The sequence below is a fragment of the Gopherus flavomarginatus genome, chromosome 7 (genome assembly GCF_025201925.1).
Source record: "Gopherus flavomarginatus isolate rGopFla2 chromosome 7, rGopFla2.mat.asm, whole genome shotgun sequence".
Taxonomy (NCBI): Eukaryota; Metazoa; Chordata; order Testudines; family Testudinidae; genus Gopherus; species Gopherus flavomarginatus.
In genome coordinates this window covers 3,201,172-3,224,571 of record NC_066623.1, presented here as the reverse complement: position 1 = coordinate 3,224,571, position 23,400 = coordinate 3,201,172, and the positions used below count along the sequence as shown (strand labels likewise).

General features: G+C 44.1%; 2 protein-coding genes across 5 annotated transcripts; both read left to right on the top strand.

Annotated features, from left to right (window-relative positions):
- Nucleotides 1-197: 197 nt before the first annotated feature.
- On the top strand, nucleotides 198-12,762 carry THG1L (tRNA-histidine guanylyltransferase 1 like). 4 transcript variants are annotated; one of them, XM_050961312.1, is made up of 6 exons: nucleotides 198-403; nucleotides 1,939-2,115; nucleotides 2,692-2,861; nucleotides 3,799-3,887; nucleotides 6,285-6,392; nucleotides 11,865-12,762. In XM_050961312.1, exons 1-6 carry the CDS (start codon nucleotides 213-215, stop codon nucleotides 12,021-12,023), a joined length of 894 nt encoding a protein of 297 aa, XP_050817269.1. In that variant the 5' UTR covers nucleotides 198-212; the 3' UTR covers nucleotides 12,024-12,762. The 4 variants fall into 4 exon arrangements, with proteins under 4 accessions (XP_050817269.1, XP_050817270.1, XP_050817271.1 ...); XM_050961313.1 differs by lacking the exon at nucleotides 6,285-6,392 and having other exon boundaries at nucleotides 210-403; XM_050961314.1 differs by lacking the exon at nucleotides 198-403 and having other exon boundaries at nucleotides 2,019-2,115; nucleotides 2,696-2,861.
- A 3,266-nt stretch (nucleotides 12,763-16,028) lies between these two features.
- LSM11 (LSM11, U7 small nuclear RNA associated) lies at nucleotides 16,029-22,909 on the top strand. The gene is made up of 4 exons (XM_050961308.1): nucleotides 16,029-16,461; nucleotides 18,560-18,699; nucleotides 20,012-20,095; nucleotides 21,533-22,909. The coding sequence occupies exons 1-4, from the start codon at nucleotides 16,029-16,031 to the stop codon at nucleotides 21,932-21,934; spliced, it is 1,059 nt and encodes a 352-aa protein (XP_050817265.1). The 3' UTR covers nucleotides 21,935-22,909.
- Nucleotides 22,910-23,400: the final 491 nt, after the last annotated feature.

Sequence of the window (23,400 nt, the reverse complement as noted above, 5' to 3'; positions counted from 1 at the left end):
GGGCTGCATCTGGCCCGATGGCTCCGCTCCTGGGGCGGCTAAGCCACCCCCCGCGCAGAGCGCTGGGCCGGGGCCAGCACCAGAAGCGCCCCCTCCCCTATAGCTAGCAGCAGTCCTCCAAGGAAGCATCACACCATAGAGGTGGCCTATCCAGTGGCTAGAAGAGGTCGCTTCCGGTGTGTGTACGGGGGGGGCTGTTTCCGGTTCAGCGCATGCGGCTGCGGGAAGCAGCCCGGGCAGTTGCTGCTGCCGCGCTTGGGCCTGGGACGGGGGCGAGGCTGAGCGGCGGCCGGGCCCCCATGGCGAAGAGCAAGTTCGAGTACGTGCGGGACTTCGAGGCGGACGACACGTGCCTGCCCAACTGCTGGGTGGTCACCCGGCTGGACGGCCGCAACTTCCACCGGTGCGTGGGGCGGGGCACTTCCGGGAGGGGGCCCCGGCAGCCAATGGCAGGGCCGCCTCTCGCAGGTGCGGCTGCCGAGGCGACGCTGTAGCCTATGGGAGTGAGGGATGGGGGCGGGGCCTGGAGCTAGCGAAGGGCTCGGGGCTCCCTTCGCCTGCGGGGAGTGGGAGTGGGGCGCCTGCAGCCCCTCGTCCCATGGAGACAGCGGGTCCCGGCATGCACTGCTCCCGCTGAGGCCGGGCTGCGGGCAGCGCTTGAGGCTGTGTGTAGCCGCCCTGGGGCGGCCCTGGGTCCCCGGAGGTGCCCATCCTCTCACTCCGCTTCTCCGAGAGCGGGGCATCAGCTGTGTGTTGTCAGGGTCCAGCCGCCAGAGCAGGCCGTGCACAGCCGAGCGCAGGGAGGAGAATACCTGCGTGGAAAGATGCTGTGGGCCCTTCAGAGGCACTGGCGGTCTGGCCTTGGCCCACGGGCCGCTTACTGACTGCCCTTGTGTCTCCGGGCAGCGGCAGGGAAATGTCATGACTGTTACTTTGGGGGGAGGGAGGAGAGAGTGGGACTGGTACACAGGGAACCTTTATCTCTGGGGTCAGCAGATGTTTTCCAGTCTATATAGATATCTGTACTGTGCTCATCGCCACAGGATCTGAGGCCTGGTCTACAGCTAACACTTAGGTCGGCCTCGCTACATCGCTCCGGGCTGTGAACATTTCATGCCCTGAGTGCCATAGATAGGTTGACTTGATCACCGGTGTAGACATGGCTAGGTTGACTGAAGGATTCTTCCACTGATGTAGCTACTGTCTCTTAGAGAGATGGAGCAATGGAAGGCAGCACAGGTGCAGCGCTTGTAGCTATTCTGCTCTAGTATCTGTAGTACAGATGCACCATCAGTGCCTTCCAGTAGAGCATTAAGCAGCATGACTGTTGTTTGTTCTCTCTTCCTCTCCTCAAGGACAGAAGTGTGCACAGTGGAATGACTTATTTTGGTAGTGTGTGGGTTTGGGATAGTGTGACTATCCTCTCCATAAGCGATAAGGCAATGGTTCTCAAACTTTTGTACTGGTGACCCCTTTCACATGGCAAGCCTCTGAGTGCGACCCCGCCTTTTATAAAATAAAACACCTTCTTATATATTTAACACTGTTATAAATTCTGGAGACAAAGCGGGGTTTAGGATGGAGGCTGACAGCTCACAACCCCCCATATAATAACCTTGTGACCCCCCTGGAGGGTCCCGACCCCTAGTTTGAGAACCCCTGCAATAACGGGACTGTAGTAGGCTGGGCTGTGGGTTGATTTGAAGGGCAGTTAAATAGTTGGTGTCTGATCTTGATAAGGGGGAGAATGCAGTGTATGGCAGTCAGAAGCAGGAAGATTTTCTCGTGTTTTTGACACCTGGAGGGAGTTCATTGACTTCCAAAAATTCTGTTTATGCCAACATGTTCTGAGGAAATAAATGTGATGAAAACAAGTATTTAGGTTCTTGAATATCTTTTATAAGGTTCATTTCTGTTGAATCTGTATTCTCTTTGAAGCTTTGCTGAGCAGCATGGCTTCAGTAAGCCTAACGATGACCGTGCCCTCCATCTGATGACTAAGTGTGCCCAGACTGTGATGCAAGAGCTGGAGGATATTGTAATGGCTTATGGACAGAGTGATGAATACAGCTTTGTTTTTAAAAAGAAAAGTAACTGGTTTAAAAGAAGAGCAAGGTAATTTTTCCTTTTGAGCTTACCAGTTTCCCTATGTTTAATAGTTCTCTTTGAGACCTGGCATGTGCATCTCTTGTCCTTACACGTGTACAGATGCTATCTGTACGATATAGATGGAAACTACATAATTCACTTGTTTGTGGGTGTGATTTTTATATTATATATATATATAGAGAGAGAGAGAGAGAGAGAGAGAGATTGTAATTAGCTATGGAGTATTTGATGTTATGTTTCTGTGTATGATGTTTTTGAAAAGTAAATTTAATAACAAAGTTAAAAACAAACAGCAAAAGGGTGAATAAAAACCATCTTCTACAAAAGAAGGTTTTTTCAGTAACCTTTCTCCTCTTCCAACCTCCACTGCTTGGTTCTTAACATGTTTAATTCCAGCAACCACTCAAAAAGGTTCTACCTGCCATTGGTGGTCCATAGAGCCACGGTATGAAAAGCACTGCTGTCCACCAGAAGCCTTACCACTGATACCCAAATAATTACAGATAGAAAGGTATAATTGTTTTAATATCTAATGTATTCTCTCTCTCTCCTCTCTGTGTCTGTTGGCTTTGTGTTTGCAAGTAAGTTCATGACTCACGTCGTCTCCCAGTTTGCCTCCAGTTATGTTTTCTACTGGAAGGATTATTTTAAGGACCAGCCACTCCTGTATCCACCAGGATTTGATGGACGAGTTGTCTTATATCCCAGTAACCAGAATTTAAAGGACTATCTCAGCTGGAGACAAGCAGATTGTAAGCATCTTTAGATATCAGGAAAATGAGAACAGTTGATTTTTAGCATAACAATTTATAACTGTTGGATGTTTTTTTCCTCCTGGGATGAAAACCTTGCACCCCCTTATTGCCAGTGTGCATATGTGCACTCAGCGAAAAAGAAGCTGCTGCATGGCAGAGGGACTCTAGTTTATTTGGTTAAAAACACATCCTTGGAGCTGTTAAGCTGCAAAAGAGTTGGATGACATTCTTAGAAAGCAGATTATTTTACATTCTACAATAATTTTCCAAAAACACCCCAATTTGTATTTTATTCCCCTTTTAACTTCCATTGACCTTGTTTTAGAAAGAGCAATGTGTTATCTGTGACGTTACTTATTTTATGTGTTAATACTCACATTATTTTTACAGGCACACCCATTAATAACATGAGATCCATATTTCAGTATTTCAGTCATCACTAAAATACTGAAAATAAGTTCAGTACCAGAAGTTTTAGAATCCTCACTTGAATGTTGTATTTTTAACTGAGAGGTATAAACATTCAGATTTAGCAATATTGTGTAGCAGAATTACAACAGTCAAATGATGAATATAGGATTTTCCATGCCAGATTAGGTCATTGTTGCAACGCTAGTATCAAGCCTGTGGCAGTGACTAACACCTGTTGTTTCAGAGGAAGGTGAACTCCGTCTGCCATAACACATCTTACTTAACAATGATGAAATACTTTATGTAGCTGTGAGGAATCAATCTTCTGACCATTCCAGAGATCCATTATGCCATAAAGCATGAGATTGGATTGCAATGATATTACATAACTACAAATATTAGTAATGGTGTTTTAAAAATCTAGCTGCAGGAATTTGTGGGAATGGAAAACCATTCTCTGACTTATCATCTAGACTTTGCAAATAGTCCATTTGTCCTTTGATACCATTTCCTATTTCTGCAGGCCACATTAATAACCTCTATAATACAGTGTTTTGGATGCTTGTGCAGCGAAGTGGCTTGACACCAGTCCAAGCACAAGACAGATTACAGGTAGGAACCTCTTCTAAATTCATAGGTGATGTTAAAAGACAGACAATGTACAGGGAACATACACAGAACCCAGTTGCCAAGTACTTCCAATTACCCAGCCCTATGCAGACATGTCTTGTCCATTAGGGAAGGCCAGCTGCCTTATATGTTCACTATATACCAATTCATTTTTCCCAGTATGTGCTTGTTTTTCTCTGGAGATGAAGTTGGTTTGGGATTTCTGTTTTACTGTTGAGTTGAAAAGATCTTAACCTGACTGGCAAAGAATTTACTTTAAGTAGAATCCAAACAGGATTTTAACTTCATAATTAATGGATTCAAATGCCTAAAAATGTGTATATGAAATGTTACTGGCCTCAAAAGAGAGGTGGTATGGGTGTAAAACTGTGAGTCAGCAATTCTTGAAGTCTAATCCCAGCTCTAACAATGATTCAGTATGCGGTCTTGGGCAGGTCAATTTATCCATCTCGTTCTCCTCTTCTTGCCTTTACAGGATGGTGTTTCCCACCTTCTTTAATTGTGTACAAATATAAAAATTAGGGCTGTCAATGAATCCTGTGATTAATTCACCAAAATTAATTACAATTAATAAAATTAATCACTGTTTTAATCGCACTGTTAAACAATAGAATACAATTGAAATCTATTTAATATTTTGGGTGTTTTTCTACATTTTCATATATTTTGTATTCTGTGTTGTAAGTGAAATCAAAGTGTATATTACTTTTTATTAAAAATATTTGCACTGTAAAAATGATAAAAGAAACAGTATTTTTAGTTCATATCATACAAGTACTGTAGTGCAATTTCTTTGTCCTGAAAGGGCAAATTACAAATATAGATTGTTTTACATAAGTATTTTGGTTTTGAGTGCAGTGTAAAACTCCAGCGCCTACAAGTGCACTCAGTCCTACTTTTTATTCAGCCAATTGCTAAGACAAACAAGTTTGTTTACATTTACAGGAGATAATGCTACCTCTTCTTGTTTACAATATCACCAGAAAGTGAGAACAGGTATTTGCATGGCGCTTTTGTAGCTGGTGTTGCAAGGTATTTACATGCCAGATATGCTAAATGTTCGTGAGTCCCTTCATGCTTTGGCCACCATTCCAGAGGACATGCTTCCATGCTGATGACACTTGTTTAAAAAAATGTGTTTATTAAATTAGTGACTGAACTCCTTGGGGAAGAATTGTATATCCCCTGCTCTGTTTTACTCACATTGTGCCATATATTTCATGTTATAGCAGTATCGGATGATGACCCAGCACATGTTGTTCTCTTTAAGAACATTTTCACTGCAGATTTGACAAAAAGCAGAGAAGGTACCAATGCGAGATTTCTAGAGATAGCTACAGCACTTGACCCAAGTTTTAAGAATCTGAAGTGCTTTCCAAAATCTGAGAGGGACGAGATGCGGAGCATGCTTTCAGAAGTCTTAAAAGAGCAATCCTGATGCTGAAAGTATAGAACCCAAACCACGAGAAAAGATCAACCTTCTGCTGGTGGCATCTGACTCAGAAAATGAAAATGAACTTGCGTCGGTACGCACTGCTTTGGATTGTTATCGAGCGAACCCATCATCAGCATGGATGCATGTCCTCTGGAATGGTGGTTGAAGCATGAAGGGACAGATGAATCTTTAGCACATCTGGCACGTAAATATCTTGCAATGGCGGCTACAACAGTGCCATGAGAATGCCTGTTCTCACTTTCAGGTGACATTGTAAAGAAGAAGTGGGCAGCATTATCTCCTGCAAATGTAAACAAACTTGTTTGTCTTAGATTGGCTGAATAAAAAGTAGAACTGAGTGGACTTGCAGGCCCTAAAATTTACATTTATTTTTGAATGCAGTTATTTTTATACATAATTCTACATTTGTAAGTTGAACTTTCATGATAAAGAGATCACACTATAGTACTTGTATTAGGTGAATTGAAAAATACTATTTCTTCTGAGTTTTTTTATAGTGCAAATACTTGTAATAAAAAATAAATATAAAGTGAGCACTGTATATTTTGTATTGTGTTGTAATTGAAATCAGTATATTTGAATGTAGAAAAAATATTTAAATAATCGCTATTCATTTGTTTAATCTCTTGCGATTAATCGCTTGACAGCCCTAATAAAAATCAAGAAGAACACACAGACCTTGCTCTGCTTATCTATCCCCATTTTACCAAAGGAGATAACGCCTACTTCATGGAGATGCTGTGAGGATGACGAGATAATAAAGTTGTCTGAAGATTAAAAAAAACCCTGTATACATGTTGTTGTTGTTATTAATTACTTACATTCAACATTTATCCCATTTGTTTCTGTGCTATAAAAAAGGACATTTATAAATAAATTGAGGCTATAAGGTGCACTTTTTATTTTCTTTTTCTCAATTTCAGGGAACTTTGGCTGGAGACAAGAATGAGATTTTATTTTCTGAATTCAACATTAACTACAACAATGAGCCCTTGTTGTATAGGAAAGGAACTGTACTAATATGGCAGAAGGTATAAGCATCTTATTTGCATGCCTAGCTCCCACACTGCTTACCATCTCTCATTCAGTATAGACAGGTGCCAGAATTTACCAATGTACATTTCCAAAGAGCCACAGTAATACATCAGCAGCCCCCTCCCCCCAGTCAGCTCCCCGCCCCCCTCTCCCAGTGCCTCTCGCAGATCAGTACCTACCCCTCCCGATCAGCTGTTTCATGGTGTGCAAGAGGTGGGAGGGAGGAGTGAGGGCATGGCAGGTTAAGGGGAGGGGGCAGGAAGGAGTGGAGTGGAGTGGAGGCAGAGCCTGTGGCAGAGCCAGGGGTTGATCAGTGAGCACCCCCCAGCACATTGAAAAGTTGGCACCTCCAGCCCAGGAGTCGGTGCCTATACAAGAAGCCGCATATTAACTTCTGAAGAGCCGCATATGGCTGCAGAGGCACAGGCTGGCCACCCCTGGTCTATGATGTCAGCCTCCATTGCCCATGTGTTACATTTTCAAACAAGCACCTTTGTGCTTTCTCTCCTGCTTGGGAGGAGCCCCCCCTAAACATTTGTAAACTTACCTCATTCTCCTTCAGATCCCACCTTAAAACTCTACTTTGCCATGGTGTCTACAAAAATATTGACAACAATTAGGCTGTTCATGAGCTGGGACCACTGCCTACTATACTGACCAATATTGTCTCATTGTTTCCTTGTACTCTCCCATCTGTCTGTTTAAGCATCTGTTGTCTTTTGTCTTATTCTTAAATTGCAAACTCTTTGGGGGCAGGGACCGTCTTTTCGTTTGCTCTTTGTACAGCATCTAGCACAAGGTCCATGGCTAGTGCTTCTAGGTGCTACAACAATATAAATAATAAAAAAAATACGTGCAGTTCACAAACCACAGTATAAACCTTCCCCTGATGTTTCTTACTATTACCTCAGGTTCTTTGGCTATGACTGTCTATATATAGATATATTCTAGATACAAAGGAAATGGGGGTTTTGAACAAAGGGTGTTTTCATTTATTTTGATGAGGCGTTGCTGCATGATACACACACAAAATTAACTTTTGATGGAGGAACTTAGCTATAAGTTGCAAATCTCTTCATTTCAGAGTTAACCAGTAGCATTAGTTCCCCTGCCTCAACACAAAGTTATGGGCTTGATGCAGGAATGAAATTCTGTGAAATTATGTGGGGGATCAGATCAGATGATTATAAATGGTGTCTTCTGGTCTTAAAATGTATGAATTAGTATAGATGTGAAGTAGACGTGTGTTTCTTGTGATTAGGGCCTAGCTAATGTCAGTTGAGAGTCTGCCACAGTTATTTTCTCACTGTTCTTACTTTTTGTTATGTATAAAAAGAATGACTAAAAGCTAACTCAGTTTTCTTTTGTGGCTGGTGATTTCTATGGCACTTTACCAAGAGGACTGATATATTATAGGGAGAGATTCCTTCGTTTGAGATAGTGTTCCACTTGTCTCCTTGTTTCTTGCACATCCCTTTCTTTGATAATATTAGGCCTTCTGGGGGGCTTTATATCTACTTTTTTCATAAAAACGGATATATTCTTTCCCAGCTTTCCAAGTATTGGTAGGTGCTTTCTTCAGACCATGTGAGAATGACCAACTGTTTCATCTGCTTCTTTATCCAGTGGGTTAACATGCATGAATACCTATCTCTTGATTATATTAATTAATGCCTTTAATGAATGTCTCACCGTATAGTAATATATATACCTGGGGATGCTTGTCTTTATATTGGAATTTAATCTCAGTATTTGGCTTAGAGCGAACAGCTCACCTGCACCTTGCTATCTATGTTTTTGTCTTGCTGAAAATACTCATGTGATAAGCTAAAAAACTTCAGGTGTAGATATTGAGTGAAAAATGAATCCTGAAACATAAGAACATAAGAACGGCCGTACCGGGTCAGACCAAAGGTCCATCTAACCCAGTATCTGTCTACCGACAGTGGCTAATGCCAGGTGCCCCAGAGGGAGTGAAGCTAACAGGCAGTGATCAAGTGATCTCTCTCCTGCCATCCTTCTCCATCCTCTGATGAACAGAGGCTAGGGACACCATTTTTTACCCTTCCTGGCTAATAGCCATTTATGGACTTAGCCACCATGAATTTATCCAGTTCCCTTTTAAACATTGTTATAGTCCTAGCCTTCACAACCTCCTCAGGTAAGGAGTTCCACAAGTTGACTGTGCGCTGTGTGAAGAAGAACTTCCTTTTATTTGTTTTAAACCTGCTACCTATTAATTTCATTTGGTGACCCCTAGTTCTTGTATTATGGGAATAAGTAAATAACTTTTCCTTATCCATTTTCTCAACATCACTCATGATTTTATATACCTCTATCATATCCCCCCTTAGTCTCCTCTTTTCTAAGATGAAGAGGCCTAGCCTCTTTAGTCTTTCCTGGTATGGGACCCTCTCCAAACCCCTAATCATTTTAGTTGCCCTTTTCTGAACCTTTTCTAGTGCTAGAATATCTTTTTTGAGGTGAGGAGACCACATCTGTACACAGTATTCGAGATGTGGGCGTACCATGGATTTATATAAGGGCAATAATGTATTCTCAGTCTTATTCTCTATCCCCTTTTTAATGATTCCTAACATCTTGTTTGCTTTTTTGACTGTCTCTGCACACTGCGTGGACATCTTCAGCGAACTATCCACGATGACGCCAAGATATTTTTCCTGACTCGTTGTAGCTAAATTTCATTTGCCATTTTGTTGCCCAATCACTTAGTTTTGTGAGATCTTTTTGAAGTTCTTCACAATCTGCTTTGGTCTTAACTATCTTGAGTAATTTAGTATCATCTGCAAACTTTGCCACCTCACTGTTTACCCCTTTCTCCAGATCATTTATGAATAAATTGAATAGGATTGGTCCTAGGACTAACCCTTGGGGAACACCACTAGTTACCCCTCTCCATTCTGAGAATTTACCATTAATTCCTACCCTTTGTTCCCTGTCTTTTAGCCAGTTCTCAGTCCATGAAAGGACCTTCCCTTTTATCCCATGACAGCTTAATTTACGTAAGAGCCTTTGGTGAGGGACCTTGTCAAAGGCTTTCTGGAAATCTAAGTATACTGCGTCCACTGGATCCCCCTTGTCCACGTTTGTTGACCCCTTCAAAGAACTCTAATAGATTAGTAAGACACGATTTCCCTTTACAGAAACCATGTTGACTATTGCTCAAAAGTTTATGTTTTTCTATGTGTCTGACAATTTTATTCTTAACTATTGTTTCGACTAATTTGCCCGGTACCGATGTTAGACTTAACGGTCTGTAATTGCTGGGATCACCTCTAGAGCCCTTTTTAAATATTGGCATTACATTAGCTAACTTCCAGTCATTGGGTACTGAAGCCGATTTAAAGGACAGGTTACAAACTTTAGTTAATAGTTCCGCAACTTCATATTTGAGTTCTTTCAGAACTCTTGGGTGAATGCCATCTTGTCCCAGTGACTTGTTAATGTTGAGTTTATCAATTAATTCCAAAACCTCCTCTAGTGACACTTCAATCTGTGACAGTTCCTCAGATTTGTCACCTACAAAAGCCAGTTCAGGTTTGGGAATCTCCCTAACATCCTCAGCTGTGAAGACTGAAGCAAAGAATCCATTTAGTTTCTCCGCAATGACTTTATCGTCTTTAAGCGCACCTTTTGTATTTCGATCGTCAAGGGGTCCCACTGGTTGTTTAGCAGGCTTCCTGCTTCTGATGTACTTAAACATTTTGTTATTACCTTTGGAGTTTTTGGCTAGCCGTTCTTCAGACTCCTCTTTGGCTTTTCTTATTACACTCTTGCACTGAAGCTGGCAGTGTTTGTGCTCCTTTCTATTTGCCTCACTAGGATTTGACTTCCACTTTTTAAAGGAAGTCTTTTTCTCTCTCACTGCTTCTTTTACATGGTTGTTAAGCCACGGTGGCTCTTTTTTAGTTCTTTTACTGTGTTTCTTAATTTGGGGTATACATTGAAGTTGGGCCTCCATTATGGTGTCTTTAAAAAGGGCCCATGCAACTTGCAGGGATTTCACTTTAGTCACTGTACCTTTTAACTTTTGTTTAACTAACCCCCTCATTTTTGTCTAGTTCACCCTTTTGAAATTAAATGCCACAGTGTTGGGCTGTTGAGGTGTTCTTCCCCCCACAGGGATGTTGAATGTTATTGTATTATGCTCACTATTTCCAAGCGGTCCTGCTATAGTTACCACTTGGACCAGCTCCTGCGCTCCACTCAGGATTAAATCTAGAGTTGCCTCTCCCCTTGTGGGTTCCCATACCAGCTGCTCCAAGAAGCAGTCATTTAAAGTATCGAGAAATTTCATCTCTGCATTTCGTCCTGAAGTGAAATGTTCCCAGTCAATATGGGGATAATTGAAATCCCCCACTATTATTTGATTTTTAATTTTGATAGCCTCTCTAATTTCCCTTAGCATTTCAACATCACTATTACTGTCCTGGTCAGGTGGTTGATAATAGATCCCTGATGTTATATTTTTATTAGAGCATGACATTTCTATCCATAGCGATTCTATGGAACATGTGGATTCGCTTAAGATTCTTAATTCATTTGAATCTACATTTTCTTTCACATATAGTGCCACTCCTCCCCCTGCATGACCTGTTCTGTCCTTCCGATATATTTTGTACCCCGGAATGATTGTGTCCCATTGATTGCTCTCAGTCCACCAGGTTTCTGTGATGCCTATTATATCAATATCCTCCTTTATCACAAGGCACTCTAGTTCACCCATCTTATTATTTAGACTTCTAGCATTTGTGTACAAGCATTTTAAAAACTTGTCCTTGTTTATTTGTCTGCCCTTTTCTGATGTGCCAGTTTCTTTTTTATGTGACTGTTTATCATCTGATCCGGCCCTTACGTTATCCTCTTCCGTCCTTTGTTACTGACTATAACCTGGAGATTCTCTATCATCAGACGCTCCCCTAAGAGAAGTCTGTATCCGATCCACATGCTCCTCTGCAGTAGTCGGCTTTCCCCCATCTCCTAGTTTAAAAACTGCTCTACAACCTTTTTAATGTTTAGTGCCAGCAGCCTGGTTCCACTTTGGTTTAGGTGGAGCCCATCTCTCCAGTACAGGCTCCTCCCATCCCAAAAGTTTCCCCAGTTCCTAATGAATGTAAACCTCTTGAACGTGAACCCCATAAACAATTACTGTGAAAATCATCTGGATGGCATTAATTAGTGGCACTCTTGTAATCTGATCCATTCAGTAGCAAAACCCTGTAAGTATATGACCTGCATGGAATGAGTTTTGACTGGAAAAACTGTTTCAGTATGGCTTATTTTTGGTACTTGAGTGACACCATATGCCTAGATTTCCAGGTTCTGGTACATGAGGCAGAAGGGACAAAGTGGTGGCTTATTGTTAATATGTAAACAAGGCAAAACCAACAATTTATGAAACCTTCAAAGTCCTTTTATAAATACACTGGTGTCAACTATATTTGCAGGTTAACGAAGTCACTACAAAAAGAATAAAACTGCCAGAGGAAACCGAAGAGAAGGAAGTTGAAGTGACACGGACCAGGACTAAAGCTGTCCCACTGCACTGTGACATCATTGGGGACCAGTTCTGGGAGGAGTATCCAGAAATCCTAGCTGATAGCTGACCTTCCCAGTTTGAGTTCTTGTGCAAATAACAGGAAACAACTTATCTGCATGAGCTTCTGGGAAGTGAGGACTGTGGGGTGAGGCTCAGATAATTTAACTTTGTAATTCAGCATCCACATTTTGAGCGATACTGTCTTAGAAACATTGTCCTTGCCTCTCATGCAGATATGTCTGCCTGCAGAAGCTAAAATCATGTTACTTTCAAAGGGCAAGAATTTTTATATAAAATTACAAAGTTAACCCTTGTAAATGCATATTTGCATTGATTTATAACAATATCATCATGCATTTATGTAGCATCTTTCACATTAAAGTCACAGGGTGTTTTATAGAGTTACTCACCTAAAGCGATCCACTCTTTGGAATAGTTAAAAGTAGCAGAAAGATTATTTCTGTAGCTTTGTTTTAAACTCTGAAACAGACTAAAGACTTGGAATAGTGCCTTGGATCAAGTTCCATAACCAGGGAGCTTAGCTACAAAAATTCTCTAGCAGTCAACATCTCAGGCCCATATCGAGGATACACAAAGTAGCCCAGCAATTTACTGTAACTAATTTTAAAGGGTTTTTCTCATGTGTAAATTACTTTTGTATTTTTTAAAGATGCAGAAATGTAATTCTCCCCCTTCCACTCCCATGTTTACTCTTCAGACTCTATTGTCACTGTGGCTTTGCTAGTTATTAGTGAAGGTCTCAAATGGCCAAATGTAATAAAGTTCTCGTACAGACTTCTATCACAGTAGGAGGTGTGTGTAGGTCATGCTCTCATTTTTCTGCTCACTGGGAAACTCTCTGGCTCCTGCTGGCTAGGATTATGGAAACTAGCAGGGAGAGGGAGAGAAGATCTTATTGCTTATAGTTGGAAAGGTCTTATGTTACTCTTGTGTTTGATCTATGAAGTGGTATTGATGACAATTCCTGCTACAAGAGGAGGCAGAGATGAATCATGATGGGATGGACGGGGAGAAACTACCTTGGGGAGTCTGTACCTGAAGGAATTTGGTGACCTGGCTCACACACAGTTTTTGTGCTGATTTAACTATTTTGGTTAGAGGAATACTTGTTACAAAAGTACACCTGTACCCCGATATAACGCTGTCCTTGGGAGTCAAAAAATCTTACCGTGTTATAGGTGAAACCGCGTTATTTCGAACTTGCTTTGATCCACCGGAGTGCGCAGCCCTCCCACCCACCCCCAGCACTGCTTTACCGCGTTATCCAAATTCATGTTATATTGGGATAGAGGTGTAGTTAAATCAGTTCAGCTCCTAGTGTGGACACAGTTATACCAGTATATTTAGGAGGATAAGCTATAAAAGAGCTTATACTGGTATACTGATATACAAGCATCCACACTAGGGACGGTACCATTTTACCTATACTGGTTTCCAAATGATACGGTTGATATAGTTTAACCGTCAGATAAGGTGGGGAGGTAATATCTTTTATTGGACCAACTTCTGTTGGTGAAAGAGAAGCTTTTAAGCTTACACAGAACTCTTCTTTAGGTCTGGTTAAACTATGTTGACAAGTACTTGGTAAGGGATTGTTCATGCTTCGCAGGCTGGGCATAGACAATAAAAGCAAGGAGCAACTATGACTAAAGAAGGTTGACACTGGACTTGTGTCTCATTAATTAATTCCAGCCACTTCTCCTTCCTCCTCCCCCTCCCCTGTCACCCCCCCGGAAGGGAGCTGATTTACAGCAATATGCATTTTTTTTTTTTTACTATTATTTATTCACAACCTGTTTGAAAAGCTCTAATAAAAGTTTACGGAGTCAAGGTGTTTTATTACTGTGGCCATTTCCCTCTCCGCCCCCACTCCTGTTAATGTGATAGGCTGGGTATAAAGAAAATAATACATTCAAGCCAGCTGGATAATAAGCACTTAAATATAAGATAGTGTATATAATCTCATTTTCTTAATGTGTAGTATGGGTATGGGATCATCAAGAAGCTAATAGGAAAAGGCAGACCTGGGGGATTGTGGGGTGGGCAGCACATCATTCCAAATTGATCATGACACCAAAAAGTTATTTAGAGTCTTCCTAGCATCTGTGAGCCCTCTCTGCGTTTTTTGGTCTGAAATTTAAACTCCTTTGGACTCCAGAATGTCTCTTGTCAGTATCCAGTAACTGACTTCTGGAGGTTTTTCTTCATATAATAAATTAATCTTCAACAAAAAGATAGTAAAATTTGGATTTTTCACTCTGGAATAAAGTGGAAAGAATTTTTTGAGACCATGGTTCCAGCTGATAAGACTTATAACCGATATGGGGCTTTATATCTTCAGACCATTTTACAAACATTAACCAATCCTCAGAATAGTGTATAATAGGTAAATATTCCCCTTTCACAGATAGGCGGAAACTGCAGGCCATTGGTAAGGGTCATATTTTCAAAAGCGGCCTTTAATTTTGGGTCACATTGTTTTGAGAGGTGCTGAACAAATAACTCCAACTGAAGTAAATAGTGCTGAGCACCTCCAACAATCAGGCCCTATCTATCTAAAGTTTGCTATTCAAAACTAGAAGAAATTGAAACAATTGCAAATGGATCTGCCCAAGACAAAAGAGGAGCTGGATGAGTGTTGGACAGAATTAGAACCAGTATGTGCCAGTGGCCCAATGCTGTGTTCACACTGTGCCTCTATAGAGCAGGTAAAGTTTCACTGTGACCCACTTAAGAAATGGACACTTCCTTTTGAAGTTGTTCAGAGAACTTTTCTCTGTTATGTTTTACTGCCATAAAATGAAGCATCTGACCTTTGGGAACTAGTTATGGAGTTTAATAGCAGGGGGAGCAGTCTTTTAACAGTGACTAGAATGGACTCCAGGGACTAAAACTGTCACTTTCCTTCTGAGAAAATACTTCTGCAATATGTAAGGAAAAAATAACAAAAAGCTTTTTGTACTGACCTTTACCAAGCTCTCTTTCAGTTGTGCAATGTAAGTGCTCACCTGTACGAAAGAGCCAGTGCATGACCTGTGAAAGCTCCTTGGGGGACGGACAAGGTGTTTTACACAGGCAGAGCTGCTGTGATAGAGGGGTTTGGGTAGGACAAATTAATTAAAGGTGCAGCAATTAGAGAAGCCATATTAAAACTAGAGCATCTATCTGAGTGCTGGTTAGCTTGATTACCAGTCAGGAGGGCTGGGGCTTGAGGCTGCTGGCCGGATTTCCAGCCAGATGAGGTGATAAGCACTGAGCAAAGCTCACCGGTATTGAAACCATCAGTGCAGTGGCTCTCAGCCTTTCCAGACTACTGTATCCGTTTCAGGAGTCAGATTTGTTTTGCACACCCCCAAGTTTCACCTCATTTAAAAATGACTTGCTTACAAAAATCAGACATAAAAATACAAAACTGTGTCACACCCATACTCGTACTGAACAATTGCTGATGGTCTCATCTTTACCAACAAATTATAAAATAAAGCCATTGGACTATAAATATTATACATATAGTTCAGTGTACAGAGCGGTAGAAACAAGTCATCCGTATCAACTTTTAGTCTGTGGTGACATAAGTTGAGTTCACGTAGGCTGCTGTAAAACTAGGCAGATCTCTCGAGGCGCCCACGTATGCCCTAGCTCTTTGCTCGGTGTACCCCAGGGGTACGTGTGTCTCTGGTTAATAACCACAGCACTGAGGCACAGCAGGAGCCTGCTGACAGCTGCCTGGCTCCGGCCATGCCCAAGCGCGGCTGTCTCTGCAGTGCCTGCTTGGCCACCTGCTCCCCTCCGGCCCGGTGACCAGACAGAACGTGTGAAAAAGCCGGAGGGGCTGGGGGGTAATAGGAGCCTATATAAGAATAAGCCCCAAATCTCGGGACTGTCCCTACAAAATCGGGACATCTGGTCACGCTGCCTCCGGCCGGGCGCGGCGGGGCCGGACTCGGCTCGGGGCGGTGCCGGGCTGCGGGCGGTGCTGGGGCGGCCCCTAGCGGCGGGCTACAAGGGGCCGCCAGCCCGAGCCCGAGCCCGGCCTGGCGGCGAGCGGAGCATGGAGACGGCGGCAGGCGGCGGGGAGCCGCGGGGCTGGCGGCGGCGCTCGGGCTCCGACCCGGCCCCGGCTCCGGCTCCAGTCCCCGAGCCCCGCCGGTCTCCCAGCCCCAGCCGCCTGGACGTGAGCTCGGCCCGCTTCGACCCGCTGCTGGCGCTGTACTCGGCCCGCACGCCGCTGCCCTTCCCCGGCGCGCCCTGCTTCAACAACCTGGCCGAGTACGAGAGCTTCCAGCGGGGCCTGCGCCGGCCGCCCGCCCGCCGCGGCCCGCCCGCCTCGCGCAGCGCCCGCCGCCGCCCGCCCGCCGCCGACCCCGAGCGCCTCCAGCGCCTCCGCCGCCTCATGGTCAACCGCGACCCCGAGCGCGAGGCGGCGGCCCGCGGCCGGGCCGGGCCCCGCCGGGCCCCGCGCAACGTCCTCACCAGGATGCCGCGTAAGGGGGGAGGGGCAAGGGGGAGTAGTGGGGTGGGGGAACGGTTATTTGCGGTTGTTGGTTGTGGGGGGGGCAGGGTTGGGGGTGCTGGCTCTGGAGAGATGGGGGAGTAGTGGGGTGGGGGAAGGGGGAGCAGTGGGGTAAGGGTTATGGGGGTACTGGCTGTGGGGGGAGGGGCAAGGGGGAGTAGTGGGGTGGGGGAAGGGTTATTTGGGGTTGTTGGTTGTGGGGGGACAGCGCTGGCTCTGGGGAGATGGAGCAGTGGGGTGGGGGAAGGGATGGGGGTGCTGGCTCTGAAGGGAAGGGGGAGCAGTGGGGTGGGGGAAGGGATGGGGGTGCTGGCTCTGAAGGGAAGGGGGAGCAGTGGGGTGGGGGAAGGGATGGGGGTGCTGGCTCTGGAGGGAAGGGGGAGCAGTGGGGTGGGGGAAGGGGGAGCAGTGGGTGGGGGAAGGGATGGGGGTGCTGGCTCTGGAGGGATGAGGGAGCAGTGGGGTGGGGGAAGGGATGGGGGTGCTGGCTCTGGAGGGATGGGGGAGCAGTGGGGTGGGGGAAGGGATGGGGGTGCTGGCTCTGGAGGGAAGGGGGAGCAGTGGGGTGGGGGAAGGGATGGGGGTGCTGGCTCTGGAGGGGGGTGAGGAGGAATTGTGAGGTGTTGGATGGCGTGGAGGGAAGGGGTTTGTGGGTATTGGCTGGGATAAGGGTTGTGGGGGTTGTAGCCTGGGAATGCTGGTGTGATTGGGTGGGGGGAGGTGGATATTGCCTGGGGTGGCAGGACAGGGTGAGGCAGTGGGGTGGTGGTGAATGGGGTGTGGAGAGAAGGGACGGGGGGGGGGGGATACTGGATGGAGGGATGAGGGGAAGGCGTATGCAGATAATGGCTGGGGGCATTGGATGGGGCAGGATGTGATGGAGAGAGAATGGCTGGGGTGGATAGTGAGTGGAGGGACGGGGTGAGGAGAAGCTGTGAAGTGTTGGATGGGGTAGGGGGCTCTGCGGTGATACTGGCTGGGTATGTTACACGTTTCCCCTGACTCTGCTCCCTCCCTAATGGCTGTTCACTAAGACTAAAACAAGTGCTGTTCTGCAGTTGAACAAACTCTCATTTGGGGCTGGAGTTTAGTCTTTTCTCTTCTACCTCAAGGAATTAAGTAAACCTTTGTTAGACAAATACTGTGCAGTATGGTCTACTCAAGTAACCCACTGTGAAATACACTGAGGGATGTATGGTGCTGGGGAGAGTACTGCATTAGTGGTTGCTAGCCACTAAGTCTCAGCTGAACCAAGAAGCTCTTAGTAAATTACGCACTGATTCAACTTAGTTAGTCAAAGATCTTCTAGTGAGCCATTGTTTCAAAGTTTCATTGTAAAGAGAAGCAGTACTCCCATAAGATGGCTACCTTTTTGGGACTTAAATCATTTCACTTGTTTCTACATGGACTGTGTACCCCGAGCATTCTAGGCAGGGATGGGGTTCCTGCCTTATGCATTGTTCCTTGTAAACTCCTTTTATCTGAACATTCAGATTAAGTGGGTGTTTTTCAGACGTAGCAAAATTGTTTCCTGTCCTCACTATGGGCTAGTCTACACTGGCAATGTTAAAGCATTGCCGTGGGAGCGCTTTAACGTGGCTTGTGTAGTCATGGCACAGCGCTGGGAGAGAGCTCTCCCAGTGCTCTAAAAAACCCACCTCCATGAGGGACGTAGCTCCCAGCACTGGTGCCCTGTCTACACTAGCGTTTTACAGTGCTGAAACTTACTGTGCTCAGGGGGGTGTTTTTTCACGCCCCTGAGCAGAGAAAGTTGCAGCCCTGTCAAGTGCCAGTGTAGACAAGCCCATAGTCAGGCCATTTTGACTCGGTTGTGTTCACTGAGACCATCATAAACCACAATCTGTTATCCCACTGTAAGTAGAGGTCTGCTCCACTGGGAATTATAGTTGGCTTAATGCAATACATTGTAACAATTCTGGATTTCCATTTTGTTTTGTTATAAAATAGTATCCTCCAAGCAGGTTCTCTTGTACTACTAGAAAGAATGGAGTATTTTTTGTTGTGTATAAAATATACACTTTACTGATGGTGTTTCATATCTGTTCTAGTTCATGAAGGCAGCCCTCTTGGCGAGCTACATCGTTGTGTCAGAGATGGTGTAAAAGTCAATGTCCACATCCGAACTTTCAAGGGACTGCGTGGAGTCTGCACAGGGTTTTTGGTTGCATTTGACAAATTCTGGAATATGGTAATTTATTGTACTACTCCTTGACTTACAACCTCTGCACTGGAAATGCCTAAACACCCACTGGGAGAGGGACTAAACTGGCAAACTTGGAGGAGGTGGGAGTGTAGTATTGTCAATCATGAACCCATTTTGCCCTTGTGCTGAATGCTAGGATGTATTTCACAATTTCTAAAGTTTCTGTTACCAAACACAGGGAGTAGAATATAAGGGGTAGCAGAAATTTCTAAAGTCTTCTCTGCAAGATCTAGGCATGGTGTGTTGGAAACTACTCCTCTGTCTTTTCTCAAAACAATTTTTCTTGCTCTTTTTGCCTCCCTGATCATTTTCCTTACCTTGACCTTCTGAACCTCTCATTGTTTGTTTTTCCTTCAGGAGACTGATTTTCTTTCATTTGATGTCACTCCTTAAACTGCTGTCTCTTCCATATGTTAAGTTCTCCTTCCACATATTCCATGGAGCTGGGGTAGTGCTTCATGCAGTCCCTCTGTCTCTCCTTAAGGCAAGAGTCCCCCGTTCTCCCCTTGGAACTGTTTGTATCTTAGGTCAGCTGTAGGGCCTTAGCCATCTTCTCCTTCAGCTGGGCCCTCTTCCCCAGTTAGTTCTCAGGGTCAAAGAGTTCAGCAAGCAGGTCTACTCCTGCTATGAGTGAAGAGGCAGCATATATGCTTGTCTGCTTCTTAAAGCTCATCTCAATTGGCTGGGAGAAAAGGGAGCCTTGATTTGTCCATCTCCTTGTTCCAGGTCCTTAAAGAAACAATAACGAGATTTCCTCCCAAATACTACCTATTCCTGTGACCACTTCCTCTCTATCAAAATCTCTTACAACTTTGTTATATCAGACCTCTCAAAATCTTAAAGGGCCACACCAGGTGATGGAGAATGAGCTGACCCCAAGACCCCATTTCCTTAAAGGAGGCAGACTACCATGTTTCAGTGCTACAAAAGCTGAGCAAGGCAAGATTGTGAGAGGGGAGATTGGATGGAGGGAAGGCAGCCATCAAAGGGTTTTGAGCCCTGAAGGTGGAAGAAAGTTGGAAAAAATCAGTGTTATCTTGGGATAGAAAACAACAAAACTGTGTGTGCGAGGATGATGGAGAGGATGTGGGAGTAATGTAGAAGCAGCTGCTGGACGCTACAGAGCCTCTGTTTTTATACCTAAAGAAACAAATTCCTATGTAGTGCTTGTTCCTAGATTGTCCTTGAGACAAGATGCTTTTTTTGATGGCTTTATAAGGTACGATACAAAGCTGTTTTGAAGGTCAGAGTGTTTAGAACTTTATCTTGAATTTTTTCCCTTTCTGTCTTCTTCCAGGCCTTGACAGATGTAGATGAGACATACAGAAAGCCTGTACTGGGCAAAGCATTCTACAGTGAACCTCAGCTGACTCTTACCAGGGTAAATAGCTTTCTAATAGCTTAACAACTGACTTTCTATGCCTTATTTTTGTAGTCGTTAAAAAGGTAGCATTTCCATCTGAAACTGTAGTAACTTTTACAGGTAATCCTAGAAGATTACTAAACTGAAAGAGTTCAGAGCAAAAACTCCCCACCCTCCCCCATATACTTTTATTAGTCTGTTTATTTTGTGCATTTGACAGCACTTTGTCTATAGTCAGTTTCACTGTTAATCTGCTGGTCATTTGAATGTCAGTCTGTTGAATATCATGAAGCTGTCCCTCTCATGTCTTGTGCTGGAGCTCACATGCTTGCTGTTTTCCCAGGCACCATGAGAGGGCATTTACCAGTTACAGCAAAGTTGAAACTGAGGAGGCAATAGACACAGACACATGAACAGCAAGGAAGAGGGCGAGGGGGGACAGGAGATGCATGTTTAATGTTGTTGCTTTGGGCCTGCTCAAAAGACCTTTCTAAATCTCGAGGGAGCTGAGAAATCCTTAAACAAATTTATTATAAGGAATTTTGTTTTTAAATTGGGGACATACTATTTAAATCTGTCTGGATAGATTTCCCTTCTCTCTCTCCTCCTCCCCTCCCTTTTTTTTTTTTTTTTTTTTTTTTTTTTTTTTTTTTTTTAAATCTATCTGTTAAATATTCAAGGTGCCAGTGTTCCGTTTAAGCCCATTCATACTGGGGTGGTTTTCTATTAAGAAACCCTGTGGTTGGACATGCCAAGCAATCCAGTGTCTGTTTCACATGTCAGCATTACACATAATGCCAGCATAATAATTTCTTTTCCAACTTCAGCACCTTTACATTTTCAGAGTAATTAACTCATTATTTATCAGTTCTGCTATCCTAGGCATTTTTATGAATAGTAACTATTGGTTTTGGCCGCTCACCTCCCAAAACGGCTCTCTTCTGGGGCTCCTTTAATGAGACAATGGGGCACCAAGGATCTATTTTTCTCCCTGAATAAAGTCCTGACATAGCTGTGATGTGAAACCTTGATGTTTGCCTCCTGGCTGAGGCAGAGAGGATAGGGATTCTTTTAGAACTGACTGTTTTGGGGGTAGAGGGTGGTTTAGAGGTCATTGAACAACATGCTGACTCCTGTCTTTCCTGCCATAGTGTTGAGCACTGCCTCCATGGCGGTATCGCCCCTGCAAAACCAAACTCCCTATTAGTCATGAGATGCTAAAGGCACTCTTGCATAGCCAGTCTGGCAGATCTGTATGCGTGAGACACCCATTCACGTTGCTTCTTGGCCTAACTCTGGCAAAAATCTAATATTGATTGGTGGAATATTTTATCATCAACCATCATGTGTCCTGGCTGCTGTTTCTGGGCCAGGTGCTCAGTGCTTCATTTAGGAGGGGAGAATGAGAAGCCTCTGTTTATGAATGTGATTGTTTACCTGAATGTTCCCTTGCAGCTGTTTGACAGACTCAAACTGCAGGAGTCCTTGATAAAGAAGGGAGCTGACTCAAGGACTGCAACAGAGGAGCCAGCTCTGACAAATGAATCAAAGACCCTTGGACGGAAAGCTGGGTCAGGATGGGGGAGAGCAGAGGACGAGTGTGGGATGCAGAAAGTTTTGGGTGGAGCTGGAGAAAAAACAACGAATGACAACTTGCATCTGGCAGTCAGGAATAAGGCTGACCTGCCGAGCAGGACTGCCCAGACAGAGGGCACTAGTGCAGGGGGTGCTAATGCAAAAGGCCAGCCACGGAAAAAGCGGAGGCCCAAAGTGGATTATCAGCAGGTGTTTACACGTCATATAAACCAGATATTTATCCGAGGAGAGAATGTCTTGCTTGTTCATTTAGCACATTGACTTGGCTGAGCCTTAATCAGTATATTTAACGCACAGCATGAATTGCAGCTACAGCTCTGGGCTGCTTAGTTATGATACCATGGTACTTCACAACAATGTTGTTTCCCTTCCTTCAGCCATAACAGGACAGGGGAAATAGCTGCAAGTTTGTCGGAGGTTGCTGCATCTTGAGCCAGCTGCCAGATCAGCCTCGCTAGACCTCTTCCATTCAAGGGGTTGAAGGCAAGTTCAGCAAGAGTTTGCTTCTGCAAGATGAGGAAATGAGAAGAATCCTCAGGGCAGGACAGGAGGCTTCTTAACAGGCTAAATTAAGAGGGTTGAGGGGTGACATCAGTGTGCTTGGTTATGGAACAAAATAGTCACCCCACATTTAAAGAGCATGTGACTCAGCATACAAGCCTAAAATGAGTGACCACTGCTAAATACGGTCTCATAATTGCAAGAGAAATTGGTTTCTAATGAAACCAACAACTTATGTAATATTAGTTAATAATAATTTAAAGTCTGGCAAAGAATAACTCTTGTATCTTAATGTATAAGGGAATTAACAGCCTATGCAAAAGAGGGACAACCACAATGGCATTAACCATTAGTGTCCTGCTGTGGCAGGCACAGCTCTGTAAATGCACCCCAGTCCTGAGCTGCAGCACGCCTGTCTTTTGAACAAAGACTGAATGTTGAGGTGGTCTGATGTGTCTAAATAAGGATGGGGGGAACCCTCTTTGTCAGGATTTGAACTTGTCTCCATTGGCATAGCTTGTGCTCTTACCCACCTGCCATGCTTTCTGCCTGCACCGCCAGCCAGCAGTCAAAGTAGTCAATCCAATAACTTTCTTACTGGGAATTTCTGTATGAAACACAAGAAATCATACTCCAGTCTTTTGTATTTCTTATCATCCATTTGCCACACAGTCTCACATTTTACTGTTACACTATGTACTTTTCTTGTCAAATTTGAAAAATAGCTTGCACTCAGCACAGTCGTACAGTATCGAAGCGCCGTTGAAGTTCCCTCTATTGAAATGTGAGATGCTGCCTCTCCAGCAGTTCTGAGGGGAACACAAATCTTAGTGATTCTTTCTGGATAGTATATCTGTATGAATGATGCTCCCTCTAATTCCAGTCGAACTGAATTTCAGAGGTTTACTTTGTTTCTATGAAACATAAAAAATTAATGCTAAGCCCCAGCAAATCAGTGGTTTAATTTCAGTAGTGTTCCCCTCCTTGTATCTAAATCACTGCAGAATAGCCTCAAACCACTGCAGTGTACACACTGTTCAACAGCAATTGGTCCCTCCTAGCCTTAGGCTCTAGGAATTTACCATTAGGTCATATAGTCTGACCTCTTGGCTTATGACACACAGATTGGGAGAGTGGTAAATAATGAAGAGGACAGTCACTGATTCAGAGTGATTTGGATCGCTTGATAAACTGGGTGCAAGCAAACAAACATTTATACTTAGCCA